Here is a 19,544-nt window from a genome sequence, read left to right on the forward strand (position 1 = left end):
CACCTCAAAAAATCCAAATCCACCAGAGCCACAAGAGCAAGATACTTAAACCTCAACACAGATATAAATAGGACGTGCTGGAGGGACAGATTCATCACCCAGAGACTCCCTATGCTGTGGAACAGAATCCCGGTCCATGTGAGACAGAGCACCTCGCTGGCTCTGTTCAAGAGGAATCTTGACCAGTGGATGGGAGATCATAGGTTTACCCTGGGGATCATCTCTGTATCACTGCTGGACAGAGGCACGACAAACTAATGGGTATAGTATTCTTCAACCTAAGGGGTGGTGAAAGCCACACAACTCTGGCTAGGCTTATAAATGCCCTAGGGCAGATAGCCTAGTATGAACCTATGAACCTATGAACCTATTAGTTCTGCTCCATTGAACTCTGAAAATTACAAACAATAATTCATAAATAAATAAATAACTGAATTTTTGAATTAATAACCAATATTGTAAATTGTAAGGCAATTTGAACTCATACAGGCTTCTCTGCTTAGCTGTTTCATTATCTTTAGTCTTACATTACTGAGAGCTAATTTTTGTAGAAAGTATATATGTTCATACTAGGCTATAGGTTTGTAGACTATTACAAGTCTAGCCAATAATCAGAGCTCAGAATTAAACCCTGTACCATGTCTCTCAGAGGTAAATGCCTTAACTGTAACACTAGTGCTTGTAATTATAGTTCATGCTCGCAGGACTCGAACTTGCATACCTCTGTTTGAGAGTTTTGTACTTTGCTACTACAGCCTCCCCCTAAAAAATGAAATGCTTCACAAATCTGTATGTCATCCTTACACAAGGGCCATGTTTACTGTCTCTGCATCATTCCAGTTTGCTACAGCAAGCACTTAAAACCACTAAGTTGCAATCTAAATCAAAAAACATTTTTAAATCTAATGCCTTCTACACCTCTAAACATTTCGGGGGGCTTTACCTCTTCCTCTAACTCTCCTTCATATTGCCTCACATAGTTTACTTGCTCCTTTTTACAGAAAGTAAAACTGAAATGAAGACATTATATAGCAGCTAGAGAAGGCACAGGACTTTGGTTTTAATTTATACAAGAAAATACAAACTTGGACAGACAGCACAGTGCTACTCCAAGGGTGTGAGGATGCAGAGGTACTCTGTATGTATCCCAAGGAGTGATGAGTGTTTATCAACGCCATAACTATTTGTGGTTATGCATATATGCAGGAACCTTCCCCACCACTCTTGCAAGTAGAGTGTCCTCGCAGAGGTAAATATTCATATCCTCCCCCAGTGAAAGAGAGGTAACATTATCTGCTCATTCAATTCCCACTTTCCCTTGTCATCTTTTCCAAATGTCTTGGGTCTTGCTGGGAGATGTCTGTCACTATACCTTCATGCTTAGTATGGTTTGGGCAACATGAAAGTTTATAGCCTTCTATCTGTGAAAAATATTATTCCATACTGTTTCTCAGAACATACACTGAATTTTTCTGGTATAGTTTCAAAAGGGGAAATACCATATTCAAGAAGTCTCTTGTAAGTTAACCTCATTACTATGGAATTAACCAAGCATCACTTTACCCCCTTACCTTGCAGCCTATACATTACGGACTCTTCTGAGGTCTGTAGTTATCCTAGCTGCTTTTGACCTATTACAGAGTGCTTGCAGGCTGGCTACATTATTTATCACCCTTGATCTCATAAATGTCCCATTCACTACTATGGATGTGATTTACGTTATCATAATGAGGCTTGATTAATGTGAGGTACGTGTTTATATATGTTTCTCTAATCTTCACCTGTTACCCTGCAGTATAGTTACTGCATCGTCTACTTACTGGCAAATTCTGCACTAACATATGAATTTTGTCACATATTTAGGTCCAAGGATGCAGTGATAGCAGGTTTTGTTTTTAGCAGCATTAGTGTAATCATAACATTACATATTGAAATATATTGCAAAACATTAACATATAATGCTTTCCAGCATATTTAAAGTAGAATAATGTTTGAATATATTTGAATTTTATCTGAAAGCACAAGATAGAGCTGCATTCTACCTCAGAAATGTGTTGAGCACTGTCTTACCATCTATGAGATTCCACTGCAGCTACAGACTATGGTCTATGTTTCTGTTCTGAAATAACAAGGCTGGTGCTAGCATTTTGGGGCTCACAGCAAATTTCAAGTTGGGGGCCTCCAAGGCACTTCCAGTCTAAGTATCACCCTGTCACTGCCACCCATCCTAAGCAACCTTTTAGTTCATGCTACAAACTTTTAAGAGTGGTATGCACAGACTGAACTGTAGCTACAGTGGTCTTACATTACAACAGGCCTATGTACCACACTATGTTGGCCCGCCTCAGATAGACATTCACAGTTACTGGCATTTAGTTGCAACAGTGATACATTACAACAGCTCTATGTACAGAGGTGGACTTAGGTGAAATGGCAGCCTAGACAATGCCTACCGTTTTAGCCCCTCCTACCCCCACACATCCTCCAGTGCTTTCCTCTACCCCCCCAAATCTTGGGTGACCTGTACCATGCACATTCATTTGTTTCATTCTTCCTCACATTTTGTCTTACTCTTCAGCTTTTTTCAAGAAGCCATAACTTTCTATATTCTCTGAAGTCCATTTTAAAGATTTTTTTTCCTTTTTACATAACCTTTTCAACACAGCTTTCCTGAAGAGGATAGCACATTAATAACCATTTAGACCATTTAGGAAATAATTCAATTAGGCTACTGCCCCCAGAAGCCATGGGAGTTACAGATGCTTTGGAATGCATTTTTAGAGCATTTTTCCAACCTTTTAATCCAGTGGTGGCCTGAACAAAAATCGTGAGTAAGAAAATAATTTCAGTCACATTCGTTTTCTTTCAAGGAAGACATAAGTTGTTTCCATGGCTAAATACTCAAAGGTGACAAAACAGTAGCTCACAATAAATTAACAAGCTGATTATTGTGAGTATATACAGGTCCTGTCTGGGAATATGCCTGCCTTCCTAACCCCCCCTCAAAAAAAGAAAGACCTTCACTGCCTATCCATCCCTCTGGTGTTAGATTGGTATGAAAGCAGAAGTTCAAATTGCCACAGTCACGTATTTCAAATGACTGCTGACATACATACATACACATAGGTTCCTCATCACTCCTAACTCTAACCCCCAGCCCCTCAAATGCAGCCACCTGTATACGTGCCTGATGTGTGATCATGAGGAAAGTGAACAAAAATAATTAATGTATTGTATTTTCTTGATCCTAGACAGTACACTGCCCCTGCACAAGCTACAGAAACTTTCTTTGTACACCTCTGAGGCCTGTGAAAAAAGTAAAGGAAACAGTGATAACACTGTCCTCAGCTTAACCACAAGCTATGATGAGCTCCTGTGCACATTTCTAAGGCTGGACTGTGATGCAAATTAAAGAAGTAATAACCACACAGCCTCCAGCACCTCCCCCACACATAACATGCAACACTTTTCTGTACAACACATCCAAGCAGGGCTGGTTTTAGAATGGGTGCAGTTGAACGCAGAGGCCATTATCAGCTTTATCCTAACAGGGTCATATCCCAGCCCTGTTTAGGTTAACGAGAGTGATCAGAAAATTAATACATTCTTTTCTTTTCATTTTTCCCCAACCAGCAGCAGATTTTGTGAGGCTTCTACACAGTCAAGGATAATTGAGGGGTCATCTCCTGCAGCTATGGGTATTGCAGGTACCTAAAGCTGGCTATGTGGTTAGTTTTAGTGAACAGAACGGTCACTAGCAGAGTTTAACTAAGCACTATTTCAGTGGTAAAATATTTAATGGAATTGTGAAGCCTGTTACTTGATAAAATGCTGTTAATATAACCAGAGATATCTATGAATGTTAAAAGAGACATAAATAAAAGTTATTATTACCTACCTGGTTTATTAAGTATGCAGGGTTTTGCTGTACTAGCTTTTATAGGTTTAACAAACATGTTAAAACAAATAGCAAGATACGATAACTTGCTGTGGTTGGGGGACCCCAGGAACAGGGGGGACCCCAGTGACCACAGGGTTCGCTGGTGCCTAAAGCCGGTTATGTGAAATAGTAGACTAGTTTATCTCATTTTTTTTCTGTTTATTTGTTTAATTTGTTAGCCAATATAAAACTCTGATTCCCTTTTCCAGACCCAGTGCAGGTATTACAGAGGAGAAATGAAGTGGAAATGCATGTCATATAGTATTTCAATTATTTTAAAAGTAAATATGGTACACAGTGCACAAAGGAGTTTACAGTTGAAAATACAACAGTGCATGAAAAGCTCCAAGCAAGTTACAAAATAAAATTGTTTTGCAATGTAATAAAACTATACAGAAAATACTGTAGTGTACTTATACAAAAAATCTAGTCTGTAAAGATATTTACAGACTGAATAGGAAGGAAGAGAACAGAAGTGGGGAGAGAAGGAAACATAAGTGGGATTCAGATTTATTTGTATGAATACTGAAATGATATGAGGCAATAGTGGAATAATGCATTGACAGGGCATGAGATGAAAAGTGAGGTTATGCCAATGTTTAGGAAGCAATTACATTTTGCTTCTTTAAGAAAAGGCAATTTTTCTACCTCTGTACAGAATCTTTTGAAGAAGTTAGTTTCTTTAATGCATGCTGGTTAAGATTCCCAGACTTGGTGTGGGGTACAGATAAGCTGTGTTAGTGCAATAGATTTCATTTTTCAGGGGTTAGTAGAGCATGGCCAGAGCAGAGAATAGAGATTCCGTATAAAAAGCAATGTCTAAGCAGATAGGTAAGAAATGGAGATTGTTTAAGAAGCTGGTGGGATAAAGAGCATAAAACCTGGATCTTTTTTGTACAAGTAACCATTTTACTTTAGGCAGAACAGCCAAACTGAATTCTCATTTTTTGGGAAGTGGCTAGGGTGACAGACATACCAATCTGTTGGAGTTGGTTTTGAGGGATGATTGTCACTGTTGAGGTGTCACCCCAACCCCACATGCAAAAATGGGAAAAAGGGGTTGTGGATGAATGGATGGACAGACAGATGTTTTGTTTACAAAATGTTGTTATGCTTAAAAGTCTGTTTTCAGTTTTGGAAAGTATAACACCTATTCCTAGTGCTGTTTTACCTTCAGGTGATAGGAGGTGGAATATCATTTTTGCCCAGAATGTTCTTGTGTCTTTCAGCTTTTCCCGGTTAGGGGTCGCCACAGCAGAACTCTGGTCCACTAATGATTGGCAGTAGATTTTTACGTGCCGAGTTGCCAGCCCTGATGCACAACCTTCAACGAAGGTATGCCCATTCACGCATGTCTCCACTCAGAAGACACTTTAGCTGAGTATCGAACAGGACAACGTCTTACTGTGAGGCGACAACGCTACCGCAGTACCACCACCGCAGTGTGTTAATATTAGATTTGGCTACATTAATGTGACATTTGAAGTTTAGGTGCTGGTCAAAGCAAACCATGAGGTAGGAAGTGTATGACAGTTTCCTGATACTCTGAGCCTTTATTGCAACTTGTGTGCACACGAAAATACAAAAGGAATATTATCTATGTTTCCATTCAGAAAAGATTAAATAGTGAAACTGAAATAAAAGTAGATTTAAAAAAAAATCAATAAACTATTCCAAATTTTACATTACAGATTGCTAAAACTACAAATGTGCTTTCTGCATATTTCTAGAAAAAGCAGTTTCATACCATGATACAGTATAGACCGACTCATGTATTCTTTTCCAGTTCATCCCAAAGTCCTGAGACACCCACAAGCTACTCTGTAAAAAGACAATGAGAAATGATCAAAAAAGCACAGTTAGTATTTATTTGACAAAAGTATACCTGGAAAGTACTGAGGAGTTCACTTTTTATAACAGATCACAATCTCACTATACTTACATCAATGCTTTTAGTAAGAAGATAGTTTTCGTTTGTTGGATGAAAGATTATTTTCATACCAAGGTGAAAGGGAAGATCGATAGCAGTGAAATCTTCAGCAGCATCCACAGATGTGTATATTTTCCCTCCTTTTTCTGTGCCCTCTGATATATCAGCAGCTAGAATCACCTGCAGAATTAGGGAAACCAAGTTAAGGGTTGTTATTAGAAATGTCAGAAAAAGACTGCAGCTGTGATGCTTTCCTGATGCTCTGCTTATATTGTGTGTTGATGAAGTAATGTGCTTCCTGCTTTAATATACAATAAACATTTACTATTGGTTATTCTGTATTGCCTTCTTATCTGTCGGTTGCAAACAGAACGTGTATGGCAGGCTGATGTGTGAACATGGAACTACAAAACTGCTCCTCTATGAAGAGTCGACACCTTGACCGCAGTGAGGCGTTTATCATAGTTCTTGGAATGGATACAAATGGGGCAAACTAGGAGGCCATTTAAAGGGTGGATGGACAGAGGACTGGAAAACTACAGTTTTACCTCCTACTCTTTGTTCCAGTGAAAGAGTTCAAAAGACATTTAATTTTTATTTGCAGTATTACAGATTCAACCATTTACTACTTTACCTACAAACTTATTATACCTCTGCTGTTAAAGCACTTTATCCTCTTATACCTCATGCCTATTTCTTCTCCCTTTCTCTTTCTCACGCTCTCTATTTTTTAAAAATCTGTATATTTTAGGTGCTTACACTTTACTAGATGTCAGGAATACAGGCTATCTAGACACCACAATATTTTGACTGAATACTTAGGGTCATAGTTTCATAACTATTTTGATCATAAAGTGAATTAATCATAACTATGTTCCATTCTCTGCTGCATTTAATATCCGTGTTCTGGTTGCATCAAAGTTTTAGCACTTCTGTTCACTCTTTCTGATGCACATGAAAACTATGACTTTACATTTCCCATGGTGCTAATTTTATTTTAAATGTATAAATACTGCAGTTACATGGAATGAGATATTCTTCTTCCTAGTTTTCCATGAAGATATCACCCAAGCTCTGCAAAAAACACGTGTCTAGAACACAGCCATACCAGAAGTCTATTTAATCTAGTTTTTGTTACAACTCCAACAAGTAATGCATGTTGGGTCAAAAAATACAGAAATGCGATGTAGGGCGAAACATTGAAGCCACGGAGGGAGATTCAAACCAACAAGTTTATTCTGCTATAACATTAACATTGACACAATTCGTTGTCACAATATGTTTTCGTTTAAAGTTACTTCGTCAGATGTGGGCGTGCAATACCAAGTTCAAATGAATGGTCCAGTGGTACAGAAATGACAGAAAGTTCAGATTCTCGACCTTCCGGGGGCTGGCGGCCTATATTACCAGAACTTGTTGGTTTGAATCTCTCTCTGTGGCTTCAATGTTTTGCCTTACATCGCATTTTCTTGCATTTACTGGTGTCACTGTGCTTTGATGATTAAAAAATACAGAGTTGATTGCAGGGTAGGATTTGTGACAATACCTAGATGTGACATGATTGCTATCAAAAAACTACCTAAAAGATTTTTCTGTCTAAAAGAGACTGGACTCCAAATTCAGCCAAGTGATGTATTATAGTAAACATCCACTAAGATGCCAATTGTTCTTAGGTCTATATGTGAAGAAGTACAGCTGGATAAAGACACTGGTGTCACAATTACTAATAAAATATCTTTGAGGAGCATATAAATAATATAAGAAGTAAGACCTTAAGTAACAAAGGCCTAATGCTAAAATCTATCTCATTAAGAGATAAAAGGAATATGGTTGCCCTTTATTCTATGTATTTTAGACCATACTGGAAAATAAAAATTCCTTTTGCATTTACAGAGAAAGTCAGCTTAGAACACTGGAATCAGTACAGATAAAATTTTCCAAGTATGTAACTGCAGTCAGAGACTTAGGTTATATTGAAAGATGTTTAAATCTGAATTTGTTTTCTCTTCATCCCTGATACTTTTGTAGAAAAGCAGTTTGCGCTTCTAAGGCTTTTATCATTGAAACCTTGCAGGCCACACCAAATCTGGTAACATATTCATATCCTATTATTTAAACATATAAACATCTAAACTTTCAAGTATATTGAACAAAACCACACTGAGAAGTAATTACTCAAATCATTCTAATAGTTTGGAATCAACTCCCTTACAGATTAAGGGTTTTGGATAATTTATCCCAATTTATGAAGATTTGAACTCTTGGAAAGGAACTGAAGGTTATAATCCAAGGTTTTAGAGCTGGTATTTTTCAATGGCTCCAGGGCATAAAACACTGGGAATTATAACTTCTGAACTTTTGAACTTACAATAAAGGAGGCATGCTGTATCCTTAAGATAGGTCTGTCATGTAGGCTGACAACAATTTACTAGATGCTTGAGAGGGCAGATCTCTTCCCCAAAGGAACAAGTGAAATTTGTGTCCTAACAAATCTTTTCACTCATACCCCTTTTTCTGTTCAGCTCTATATTACTTACTTGATTTCACTGATTTTTCTCTCAGCCTCATGCACACTGTTTGTCTATTCCAGTCAGCTGAGTGGTGTTATGCTTTGCTCCCCTCCACCCCAGTTTCATAGTCACTCCAAGTGCTCTATATTTACAACCTCGTATACACACTCACCAGTACCTACTTTCCCCCTCCCTCTTCAGCAAACATCCTCTCTTAGCCTTCCTTTCTTAACCCACCATTAACAGTGTTACTTACTCCCACAAGCCACTGTAATCAACCCCCCCAAAGTAAAATTCATGCATAACCCACAAAACAATTCAAAAGGGTGTACCCATTTACTCTCAAATCCCTTTAAATTATAATCCCTGATTATTTCTAAACATTATTTTCATTTTTACATCAATAATATCACTCTGTCCATCATGCTGCGACTAAATGCAGTGCACCCAGCTCTCTACATAATTCTCTCTCTCTCTCTCCTTCCTCACTCACCATCTTGCCACTAAACAACACACTCTGATTAGCACATCCATCAACAATCTGGACAATACAAACCCAGAATGTACCTCCTACACTATACCGCACAACTTTGACTATCTCACTTACACAGTCACCACCTATAATACCCACACAATTTCATGTATTTCACACTTAAGCAAAAAAAACAGTCACACACAAGGCAACCCCACAATCACACCATACTAAATTAAAACTCCTCAAATTTGGTTTAGGACTCACCCCCACTAATTGGTCTTTTTCTCCTTCAAAACTAATTTGAACTCAGCTTAGCTGGCCCTCAGCCCTCCATAACATGCAAATCTCAAAGTCCTGCTGCAAGATAAATAATCCTATCCATCGCTTTAATCAATGATTGTAATCTATTCAACAATCTGGACAAATAAAAAAACTTCCTCAACTCCACAAATGCAGACATAGTCGGTAGAACAGAATCGTGCATCAAAGCTTTCACCCCTAACTTAATCAACCACTTTCCTTTCTACTCATGCATTTGAAACTCTCAACCAAATTCTAGACTAAGTAGAACTTCACTCTTCTCTAATCAAACATGGCCTAGGAGTGATCTTACCATATAGATCAAAACAATTCCACCAATGATCATGACTCCACCTGGCTATCTCTAAAAATACAGAAAAAAAAAAGATTCCCGCACTGGTACTAATCACTGCCGACCTCCCCCCAGCAATTGTATTAAATTTAAAAACATTTTACATCACTCTTTATGGACCAACTTGGTCAAAGAAAGACAAAGCATTACTTGGACACTTAAACATAAAAATTCTTTCTCAATTAAACCAAGAAATAGCAGACATACTCTCAGCCAATACACTCACTCAACAGATTAAACAACAGATGAGACCAAATCTAATCTGAGGAAACCACTCTTTCACAAATATTTTAATCACAAACATCCTGAAACAAAATTAAAAAACTTTAATATTCATCCCCCTCTTGTAGTGACCACTACCCTTTATAGTCGGGTCTATATTAGATCAGTGAATGCTTAAAAAGGCGAACGGTGATTGATCGAACTTATGTAAGCAAAAGCTTACAATCTCAAACTGTCAGAACAGCGATTTTTTTCCTAGGGAAAAAAATTGCTGTTCCAAAACACATACACACAACACAAGCACACCAAACAGCAATCCACACACATACACCTAAAATCTGACACCTAACCCTACACTAAACTATACACACCACTAACTATCCACATACCTTAACCCAAACCCTAACCCTACAGTCCATCACTATCGCACACTCACCTCACCTGCTCCCTAACCCTAACTCACCTAACCCTCTCTAACCCTCACATCCACACAATCGCACACATACCTAACCGGCGCCCTAAACCTAACTCACCTAACCCACCCTAACACTCACATCCACACAATTGCACACTTACCTGAACCTGACCCGTAACTTTCCACCACAGCACTGAAAATACCGAAGCAATATTTTAAGCTTTCGCTTACATAAGTTCGATCAATCACCATTCGCTTTTATTAAGTGTTCGCTGATCTAATATAGACCCTTACAGTCTTAGTAACTACAGCCCAACAAAATCTTCCTGCTAGACTAATCACCTTCAGACCCAAATCTCAGAACAACATTATATCATCAACAAACAACCTAAACAGCACTTTCTGGTTTACCACTCTGTCACAAAGTGACACAGAGACTGTAGCCATATCACTCACCAGGAAGCTAGTTCAATTCCAAGACAAACACTTCCCCAGAATTACAAGACTCCTTAAAAGTAAGTAATATAAAATGGCTGTTCCCAGAACTTAAATGTCTCTATAAATTCAGGGATAAAGCTTGTTCCACCTGGAAACAAAGTCCATCCCCAGAAAACTGTATAATTTTCATGCAACTGAGAAATCTAGCAAAAACATGCCACTAGAATGTATAAAACAAACTTCCTCCAATATCAGCAACATGCCCTCAAAATAAATAATAAAAGCATGATCCTCAGCACAAGACAAAAAATTTCCACAGTCCCCCAAAGCTGGGCAATATCATATAAATCCAAAGATCACCTAGAAACCCTTCCATACTTCAAATACTTAGGCATCTGGCTGGACCAGTCCATTAGGTTTCAACTTCAATTCACTAACACTGAATCTAATATAAATACTCCATGAGATGCCCCTGCACTGGCCCAGTAATCAAGGAGCCCCAATCCTCACCACTAGCACCAGTGAGGGATGTGCACATTGGGAGGATGACAAGTACAATTTCCCTTAAGAGCACACAGAGATCACAGTCAGTCTGGAGCTGGTGTCTCCCTCTCTTTCCAGATGCCCAATAAGACTCCCACTGGCACAGCTATAGGGTTATGATCTCAGCCAAGTGGTCAAGCCAAAACTTCGAGCACCCTCTCTGTTCAGCCAGTGCTTCAGTCCCTGCCCAAGTAGCTGACACACACACACACACACACACACACACACACACACACACACACACACACACACACACACACACACACGCACACACACTTTGAGCTTTGATTTATATACAGATACACAGACACTCCTGGGGAAGGCGAGCACAGGTTCACTAGCTATGCTCTATTCTGCCCAGACTATAAGGTAGTACCAGCTGCCACTAACCACTACTTATCAGCTACTATAAAGCCCTTACCAAAAGGTGACCATTTCCACTATGTAATGTTACTGTTATCCAAATGGTAAGTGTGCCCAACAGCAAGGCTATTGGAGTGGCCTATACAGTGTCACTAAATACATATGCAAGTACTCTAAGAGCTAAAGTATCTCTAAACAAATCAGCCACAATTAAAAGGTTTAAATATATTTAATAATACATAATAAAAGAACAAGACAATATTCAATAACTCAACACAGTGACAACAGAATTCAGAATCACGGGAAATATTTTAAAACAACATTGCAGGACAGTCTCACATAAATACAGAAAACATCTAAACTAATATTACCATATTCCTGACTATCTCTAAGAGTGATTACTGTAATCTAGTACTTACTATTAGCAAGGCAGAAGTGCTGATGAGTGGATGTGTCTAGATCCAAGACAAGATACAGAATGCAAAGTCTCTGATAGAGTTTCCAAATTAATATCAAAACATTATTGCTGGGTCAGCTGGATGATATCGCTCTTTGAAACCTGCCTTCAGTTCCCAGGCTAGCAGAACTTAAAATTTAGCACCTCTGTGTCAAAAATGCATATCTCTCAGAAGTTCCTAGAACTGGAAGTCGTAGTTACACACTTTTACATTTGAAACCTGTAATTATTTCTCTTTCCAGACAATAGAAGGAACTTCTAGCTGTAGACATCCTGCCTTCTTGCTGTATTAACTAATTTTATAACACATCATAAAACTCTTCACTTATTTTCTTAGAGTTTGCAAGTTAACTCTGTTTGTTCCAGCCTCTACCATCAAAATATACACTTGCATAAGCATATAGTTTATATACATTTCTGTTATTTTCCAGTAGGGTACAATGTGGTTACATTCTTGAAGCTCAGTAAATAACATACAGTTCAACGCATACTTCTGCACCAGTAATTTAATATCCATTAACATATAGTTTTCTTACATTTGTAAGACAAGCATACGAATCATATTAATATTCATAAATGACATAGAATTATTTACATAATTCCAACTGGCTGGGCTGGCAGCCTTACAGTACCCCCCACAAAAAAAACTCAAACTAGTTTTTCAAGTGACCCTTGAGAAACGTTGCTTGAGAGAGTTGAGCCTATTTGGAAATACCTTACCCCATTCCCTGTCTTGAGAGCCCATCTACATTGGCATTGCTAACCTCACTCCAGTGCTGTACTGTCATATCATATGCTTGCAACCCTAGGCTCCATCTTAGTAACTTAGCATTTTGCTGACTGGTTTGATGTACCCATGTTAAGGGATTGTGGTTTGTAACTACAGTGAATTTTCTTCCATACAGATAAGGCTGAAGTTTCTGCAGTGTCCACACTATGGCTAGACATTCCTTTTCTACAGCTGCATAGCATTACACCCTGGGTTGCAATATACGACTGAGATAAACCACTGGGTGCTCTTCTCCCTCTGAAGAAATCTGGCTGAGTACAGCCCCCACCCCATGGTTGGAAGCATCCACCTGCACAACACATTTTTCACTGTAATCTGGACTGGCTAACACAGGGGGTTTCCCCAAAGTTCCTTTATGCTTCTAGAATGCCTCATCACATGCTGAAGTCCACAATAACTTATCTGGCCTGTTTTTCCTTGTCAGATCTGTGATGGGAGCAGCTATGGTACTATAACTGGGGCCAAACTTTCTGTAGTACCCTGCTGTCCCTAAAAATGCCCTCACCTGCTTTTTGGTAACAGGGGCAGGCCATGCCTGAATGGCTTCCACTTTGGCAGGTTCTTGCCTGATCTTACTACTCCCCACTCTGTGTCCCAGGTACGAGACCTCTGCCATACCCACCTGACATTTGCACAGCTTAATGGTAAACCCTGCCCTCTGTAATTTACCCAGCACCTCCCTGACATGCTGAAGTTGCTCTTGCCAGGAATGGCTGTAGATGGCAATATCATCTAGGTAAGCAAGGGCAAAATCTCCTGCTCCTGCTAGGATATGATTTACCAGCCTATGGAAAGTCTCTGGGGCATTTTACATCCGAAAGGGCATCTTTGTGAACTTATACAAGCCAAAAGGAGTCATAAATGCTGACCTGTCTCTAGCACTGGGAGTCAAGGGCACTAACCAATAACCCTTGGTAAGATCAATAATAGTAAGAAACTTAACCCCACCCAGCTGCTCTAGGGCCTCATCTGTCCTAAGCATGGGATAAGCATCTGACTCTGTGATGATTTAATTTCCTGTAGTCCACATAGAATCTGGTGCTGCCATCCTTCTTTGGTACCAGTACCACTGGGGAGGCCCAGGGACTGCTGGACTCCTGGATCACCCCTAGTTCCAACATTTCCTGTGTCTCCTCCCTCAGAGTCTGTTTGACTTTCTCAAGCACCCTATAAGGGGCCTGCTTAATAGCCCTTTGGGACCCTGTATCCATACGGTGCAGCACCAGGTGGGTGCACCCTGGTTTCCCAGTGAACATGTTCCCAAACTCCTGTAACACTGCTCAGATTTCCCAAACCTGGGGAGGGGATTGCTGCTGGGACATTGCTACCCCTTCCACTGACTGAGGAGCTCAATCACCAGATCCCTCTTAGACTCCTCCTGCAATCCACTGCAAATACTCAGCACAAGGGCCTTCCTTATTTGTGCCCCTGCCTCCTGCCTAGTAGTTCTACCATGAAATTAACATCACTAACCTTCCTTACCACCTTGTAGGGTCCCTCCCAAGCTGCCTGCAGCTTGTTGTGTCTGATAGGAATGAGAACCATTAGCTGCTGCCCTACATCACTCTCTCCTAGACTGCTCTGCAAATGCCTATAGCATCATCGATTGTAGAGTTTAACCTCTCAACAAGATTATTAGTCTGGGGATGGTAGGGGTGGTCTTTAGGTGCTTCACCCCACAGGACTTTCACAGACAAGTCAGCAGGTCAGACATGAAATTGGTACCTCTGTCAGTCAGTATTTCTTTTGGGAAATCTACCCTGCTGAAAATGTCTAACAAAGCATTTGCCACATTTTCTGCCTCAATGGATGACATAGCCACTGCCTCATGGTATCTGGTAGCACAATCTACTACCACTAGGATATACTTTTCCCTGTGGAACTTGGGGTACTCAGAGGCCCCATGATATCCAGAGCTACCCTCTGAAATGGCTCCTCAATTATAGGCAAAAGGCATCAAAGGAGCTTTCACCTTGTCTCTTGCCTTGCTTACCTTTTGGCACTGCTCACATGTCCTGCAGTACCCTGTTACATCTCTGGATATCCCAGGCCAATAGAGGTTTTGCATAACATGTCTCTTTGTACGTTTTATGCCCATATGACCTACAAAGGGAATATCATGGGCCATGGCTAGAAGTGCCAATTGGTAGACTCTGGGCACTACCAACTGCTGTATTCTCTCACCCTCTAGCCCTCCCTCAGGGGTCCACTATCTATACAGTAACCCTTTGTCCCAGTATACAGATTCCCCTTTCCCTTGAGAATCAGGTGCCTCACTAGCTACCTTCCTCAGGCCTTGTAATGTAGGGTCTGAGAGCTGAGCCTGTCTCAGTTCTCTCTTTGTAATCCTGCCCAGCTCCCCTTCCACAAGAAATCTGGTATCCTCTGACAGCAGCACCTCACTGTCAGCCTGTGTACTACTACTCACCTCTACCCTTTCAGCCACTCTGTCCAAGGGAACATCAGTACCCACAAGCAGCTGTGGCTCACCTTCATCTCACTGCTCTAGGGTAGCTCCCTCTCTGAAGTAACCACCTCACCAGTCCTGGCTGCAAGTGTGCAGTCTGTCTTGGTCTCCCCCAGGCTAACAGATCCACATGCGTGTTTCCAAGCCTGACTGCATGTAACTGCATGCACACATGGTACTGCATTGTCAAAATCATTCCCTATCAGGATATCTGCAGGGATATCCTCAAACTCACCTACTTGCTGGCTTCCTTTTCCACCCTCCCTGTCAAGGTGAACCCTAGCCAAAGGTATTTGGAATGGGGTCCCTCCTAAAGCTCTGACTAGAGTAGACTGCCCAAGCAAGTATAGTTCCTCTGTAACCATTGCAGGCTTCACAATGGTTAGGTCAGAGGGTGTGTGTCTCTTAGCTATGGCCTCTTTCCCATTCACTAAGATAAGATACAACCCTTTGTAGTAGTTTGCTGCCCTTGTTGTCTAAAGACAGCCTACTGTTGGCATTTTGTCATTCCCACTTACTGGGTTTCCCACCTTTTGCTCCCCACCTTGCCTCCTTGAACATCTACATGCTACATGGCCCCACTGGTTGCATTTAAAACATTTAACCCTTAGTCCTGGATGAGTACCTGGACTAGTGGCTTCCCCTGCTACTGGTGGACTCTGTTGGGCAGTCTGGATTGCCCACCATGGATTCCCTTAGACTCATGAGCAGCAATGGGTGTCCCTTTCCTTGCAGTCATGCCCTGCTTGCTAGCTATAAGTCTCCCTTCTTCCCCAACTCATCTGCAGTAGTGCATTGTCTATCAGCTAACCAGATTCTCATGTCCTCAGGCAAAGTGCTAAGGGCTTGTTCCCTCACCAAAAGGTCTGCCATCCCTTCAAAAGTGGTGACCTCACATCCACTCACCCACCTATGAAAATAAATGCTTAGTTCAGCAACATATTCACACACACTTTCATCTGCCTTGCGTCTATGCTCACAAAAGTTTTTCCTATAAGCTTCAGGTGTTAACTTAAAAAATTCTAGCAAACAATTCTTTACAACATTATAATTTCATCGGTGTGAGACAGTTTGGAAAGAACAGTTACAGCTTTACCATGTAGTAAGGGGGTCAGGAACCATACCTAGAGCCCTTGGTCAACATTATACTGTTTATATACCCTCTCAAACATATAAATGAAACTATCAAAATTACCCCCCTCTGTAAATTGTGGAAGAAATTTACTGTCCTTTGTTGCTTCTGGAGTTCGGTTACTTTCTTCCCTATTACCTTCATGACTCTGGCAAAGAGTCAGCATCTCCTTTTCATGTTGCCTCTGCCTCTCCTTCTCCTCAGCTTGCAGATGTGTCAGTCTCTCAGCTGCTTCTATTTCCAAATGCTTGGCCTCCAACTCAAGTCTCTTTAACTCTAGATGGATTTTTAAGTCCTCAGTGGAAAGGTTGAACTGTCCATTTTCTGAGAGTTGTAAATCTCCACTGCTAGTCTGATTGTCCACCTGGTTGCTATTCTATGATGCAGCTGTGACCAAAGCTGCAATCATGTCTGTCTTTGTCAGGTTGGCATACACCAGTCCTTTAGCCTGGCACATCTCAGCCAAATGGCTCTTTCTCAGCTTGCCATACTCATCTGCTGACATGCTTGCCTGCTCTCCCTCACTAACTAAGCTAACAAAAAAAAATCAAACAATTGCGATATGAAATCTGAATGTTCCGTGTCTGGCTGAAGAAGAGTACAAACACCCTAAGTGATCACTGTACACAAGCTACAGGAATTCACTATCCACACCACTACAAGCCAATTAATATGTGATGTGGCTATCCCACCACTGCCAAACAATTAGTATGTGATGCCCCTGCACTGGCCTAGAAATCAAGGAGCCTCAATCCCCACCACTAGCACCAGTAAGGGATGTGCACATTGGGAGGATGACAAGCACACAAACAGTAAAGCACAATTTCCCTTAAGAGCACACACAGATCACAGTCAGTATGGGGCTGGTTTCTCCCTCTCATTCCAGATCCCCAGTAAGACTCCCCACTGGCACAGCTATAGGGGTAAGATCTCAGCCGAGTGGCTAAGCCAAAACCTCCAGCAACTTCTTTGTACAACCAGTGCTTTATGTCCCTGCCCAAATAGCTCACACGCACGCACACACACACACACACACACACACACACACACACACACACACACACACACACACACACACACACACACACACACACACACACACACACACACACACACACACACACACACACACACACACACACACACACAAACACACACACGCACACACACACACACACACACACACACACACACACACACACACACACACACACACTTTGAGATTTGATTTATATACAAACACACAGATACTCCTGGAGAAGGCTGTCACAGGTTCCCTAGCTATGCTCCCTTCTGCCCAGACTATAAGGTAGTACCAGCTGCTCAACTGTGCATTCTCATCTTATATTACCCTTTTTTCCTTCACATGCTTCCAACAGTCTCCTATACTTGTTTTCAATGGATGGAGCTCCTTATGCAGATAATTCTCATATCTTGTTACAGTCAATGTGTTTCCAAAGAGCTACATAAAACTACATAACACTGTTACACTTCTTCATAATGGTGAACATTAACAGCGGTGACCTCAGGTGTCTGCTTAGAGACAGCACTGCTCAAATATCACCACACTTACAAATATATTTTACTTACATAGTTATTTGTTAGATTGGGAAAATAGACCAATATATGCAGATCTTCTTCAGCAATATGCCAGGTCACAAGGGCAACAATATGCAGAGATAATTTAGGGTAGTCACTAAGCATCACGTTTTGGTAAGTGGGAAGAAACTGGAATGCCTTAATGAAACCCATGTGACCATAGGGAGAACAGAAAAAAAAAGTCTGTTCAGCTTTCTTTAATAAAATTCCCATCAAATCTCATCCCAACCTATTCCAACAATGTTTACCTTTAAGTTTCTGCCTGTAAAACCTATTTTGTATATAACTCAGACTGTAATACCGCTGTAGCACATTTATGAGTCAAACCGTTTCTATTATTGTTTTTTCTACTTTCAGCCAAGTGAATCATTTTTGGTCACCTCTACCTCCCACCACCCAGAACACATACCACATCTTTCACTTCTCTGGGATTTTGTTCCCATCTGTGACTGCAGCAAGCCATATTTCTGCCATGATGCTGAACTAATAATATTCTGTCACAGAAGTTACCGCACATCACAGCATCTGCTATTTTTTTGTGCCTATCAGTGAGTGCTTTCATATTGTCTGAGACTGACAGTTCCAAAGCTATTTCTTGTAACTGTATTCATTAACAACCATTCATAAAATTCATGTCAGAAAGAGAAGAAAACAAAGTACATTGTCAAAACAACAAAAAAAATGTAACTCTTCGATCTATGTAGGCCTATTATCAAAAAGACATGTAGACAGTCTTCAAATTAAGCCTGGTCTTCTGAGACAATTACTGGAACTGTATACAAAACCAGATGGTTAAATTGACTGGTTTTGGGTTGAAAACTGTTGAAACCTTAGCAACAGTGACTGACTACTAAGGGACTTTGAGCAATACAAAAGACATGAAGCTATGGTTACTAACACTGGACCAGTCACCAATGCAATTCATGACAGGAAATGTCTGCTACACTAAAAAGACTTGTAACTCCTTCAAGACTACAATATGAAAATGCCTTGGACTCTGGGTCATGCAAGACATAAGACCCTGTCGTAGCCTAGTGCAGGGCCCTTTAGGGGAGTGGGGACCTATTGGGCCAAATTGGTACAATTAGCCTAAGGCCAGCCCTGTTGGGTAGGCTGCCAGCATGTTTGAGAAGGAGGAAATAAGACTGCGCGATGACTAGCTATCATAACGCGCAAGAGAAAAGGACTTGGAGCTGATAGAAAGATAAAGGGAAAATTGGTAAACAGTTGAGCTGTATTCCAGTGCCAGGCTCCATCTTCTCCAAGAAGGAACACTGGTGATCAGATACTTGATGGAAAGGTACATTCCAAAGACCATATCATTAAACAATGACAGATGGTAGAGAGCAGTGTTAGGATTCAGAAGGAGACGATAGTAAGGCAATGTAAAGAAAGAAAAAGGGACCCAGTACTTAGCAGAAGTAAAACAAGTGTGATTCAGAGTATGGCTATTTAGCATTACTGTGTAATACGAGAAGTCATGTGACTTGGGGCATGGCTGTTTAGCATTACTGTTTAAAACAACAAATCTTTTGATCCGGGGCATGGATGTTTAACATTACTGTGTAATACAATGAGTCATGTGATTTGGAGCATGGCTACTTAGAATTC

The 19,544-nt window shown here is 40.6% G+C and overlaps 1 protein-coding gene and 1 non-coding gene across 2 annotated transcripts in view; both read right to left on the bottom strand.

Annotated features, from left to right (window-relative positions):
• The window catches only part of LOC122815897 (sortilin-like), a 1,006,054-nt gene that overhangs the window by 498,806 nt on the left and 487,704 nt on the right, over positions 1-19,544 (bottom strand). The window contains exons 5-6 of the mRNA XM_044088743.1: positions 5,883-6,050; positions 5,688-5,761 (exon numbers count right to left, since the gene is read on the bottom strand). Of these exons, the coding sequence (XP_043944678.1) occupies positions 5,688-5,761; positions 5,883-6,050 (242 nt within the window). The remainder of the gene's footprint in view (positions 1-5,687; positions 5,762-5,882; positions 6,051-19,544) is intronic.
• LOC122816024 lies at positions 764-866 on the bottom strand. The gene has a single exon (XR_006367033.1). It is a non-coding gene; the product is annotated as a U6 spliceosomal RNA (small nuclear RNA).

This window comes from Protopterus annectens, chromosome 11.part0 (genome assembly GCF_019279795.1).
Source record: "Protopterus annectens isolate FY-2018-M chromosome 11.part0, PAN1.0, whole genome shotgun sequence".
Taxonomy (NCBI): Eukaryota; Metazoa; Chordata; order Ceratodontiformes; family Protopteridae; genus Protopterus; species Protopterus annectens.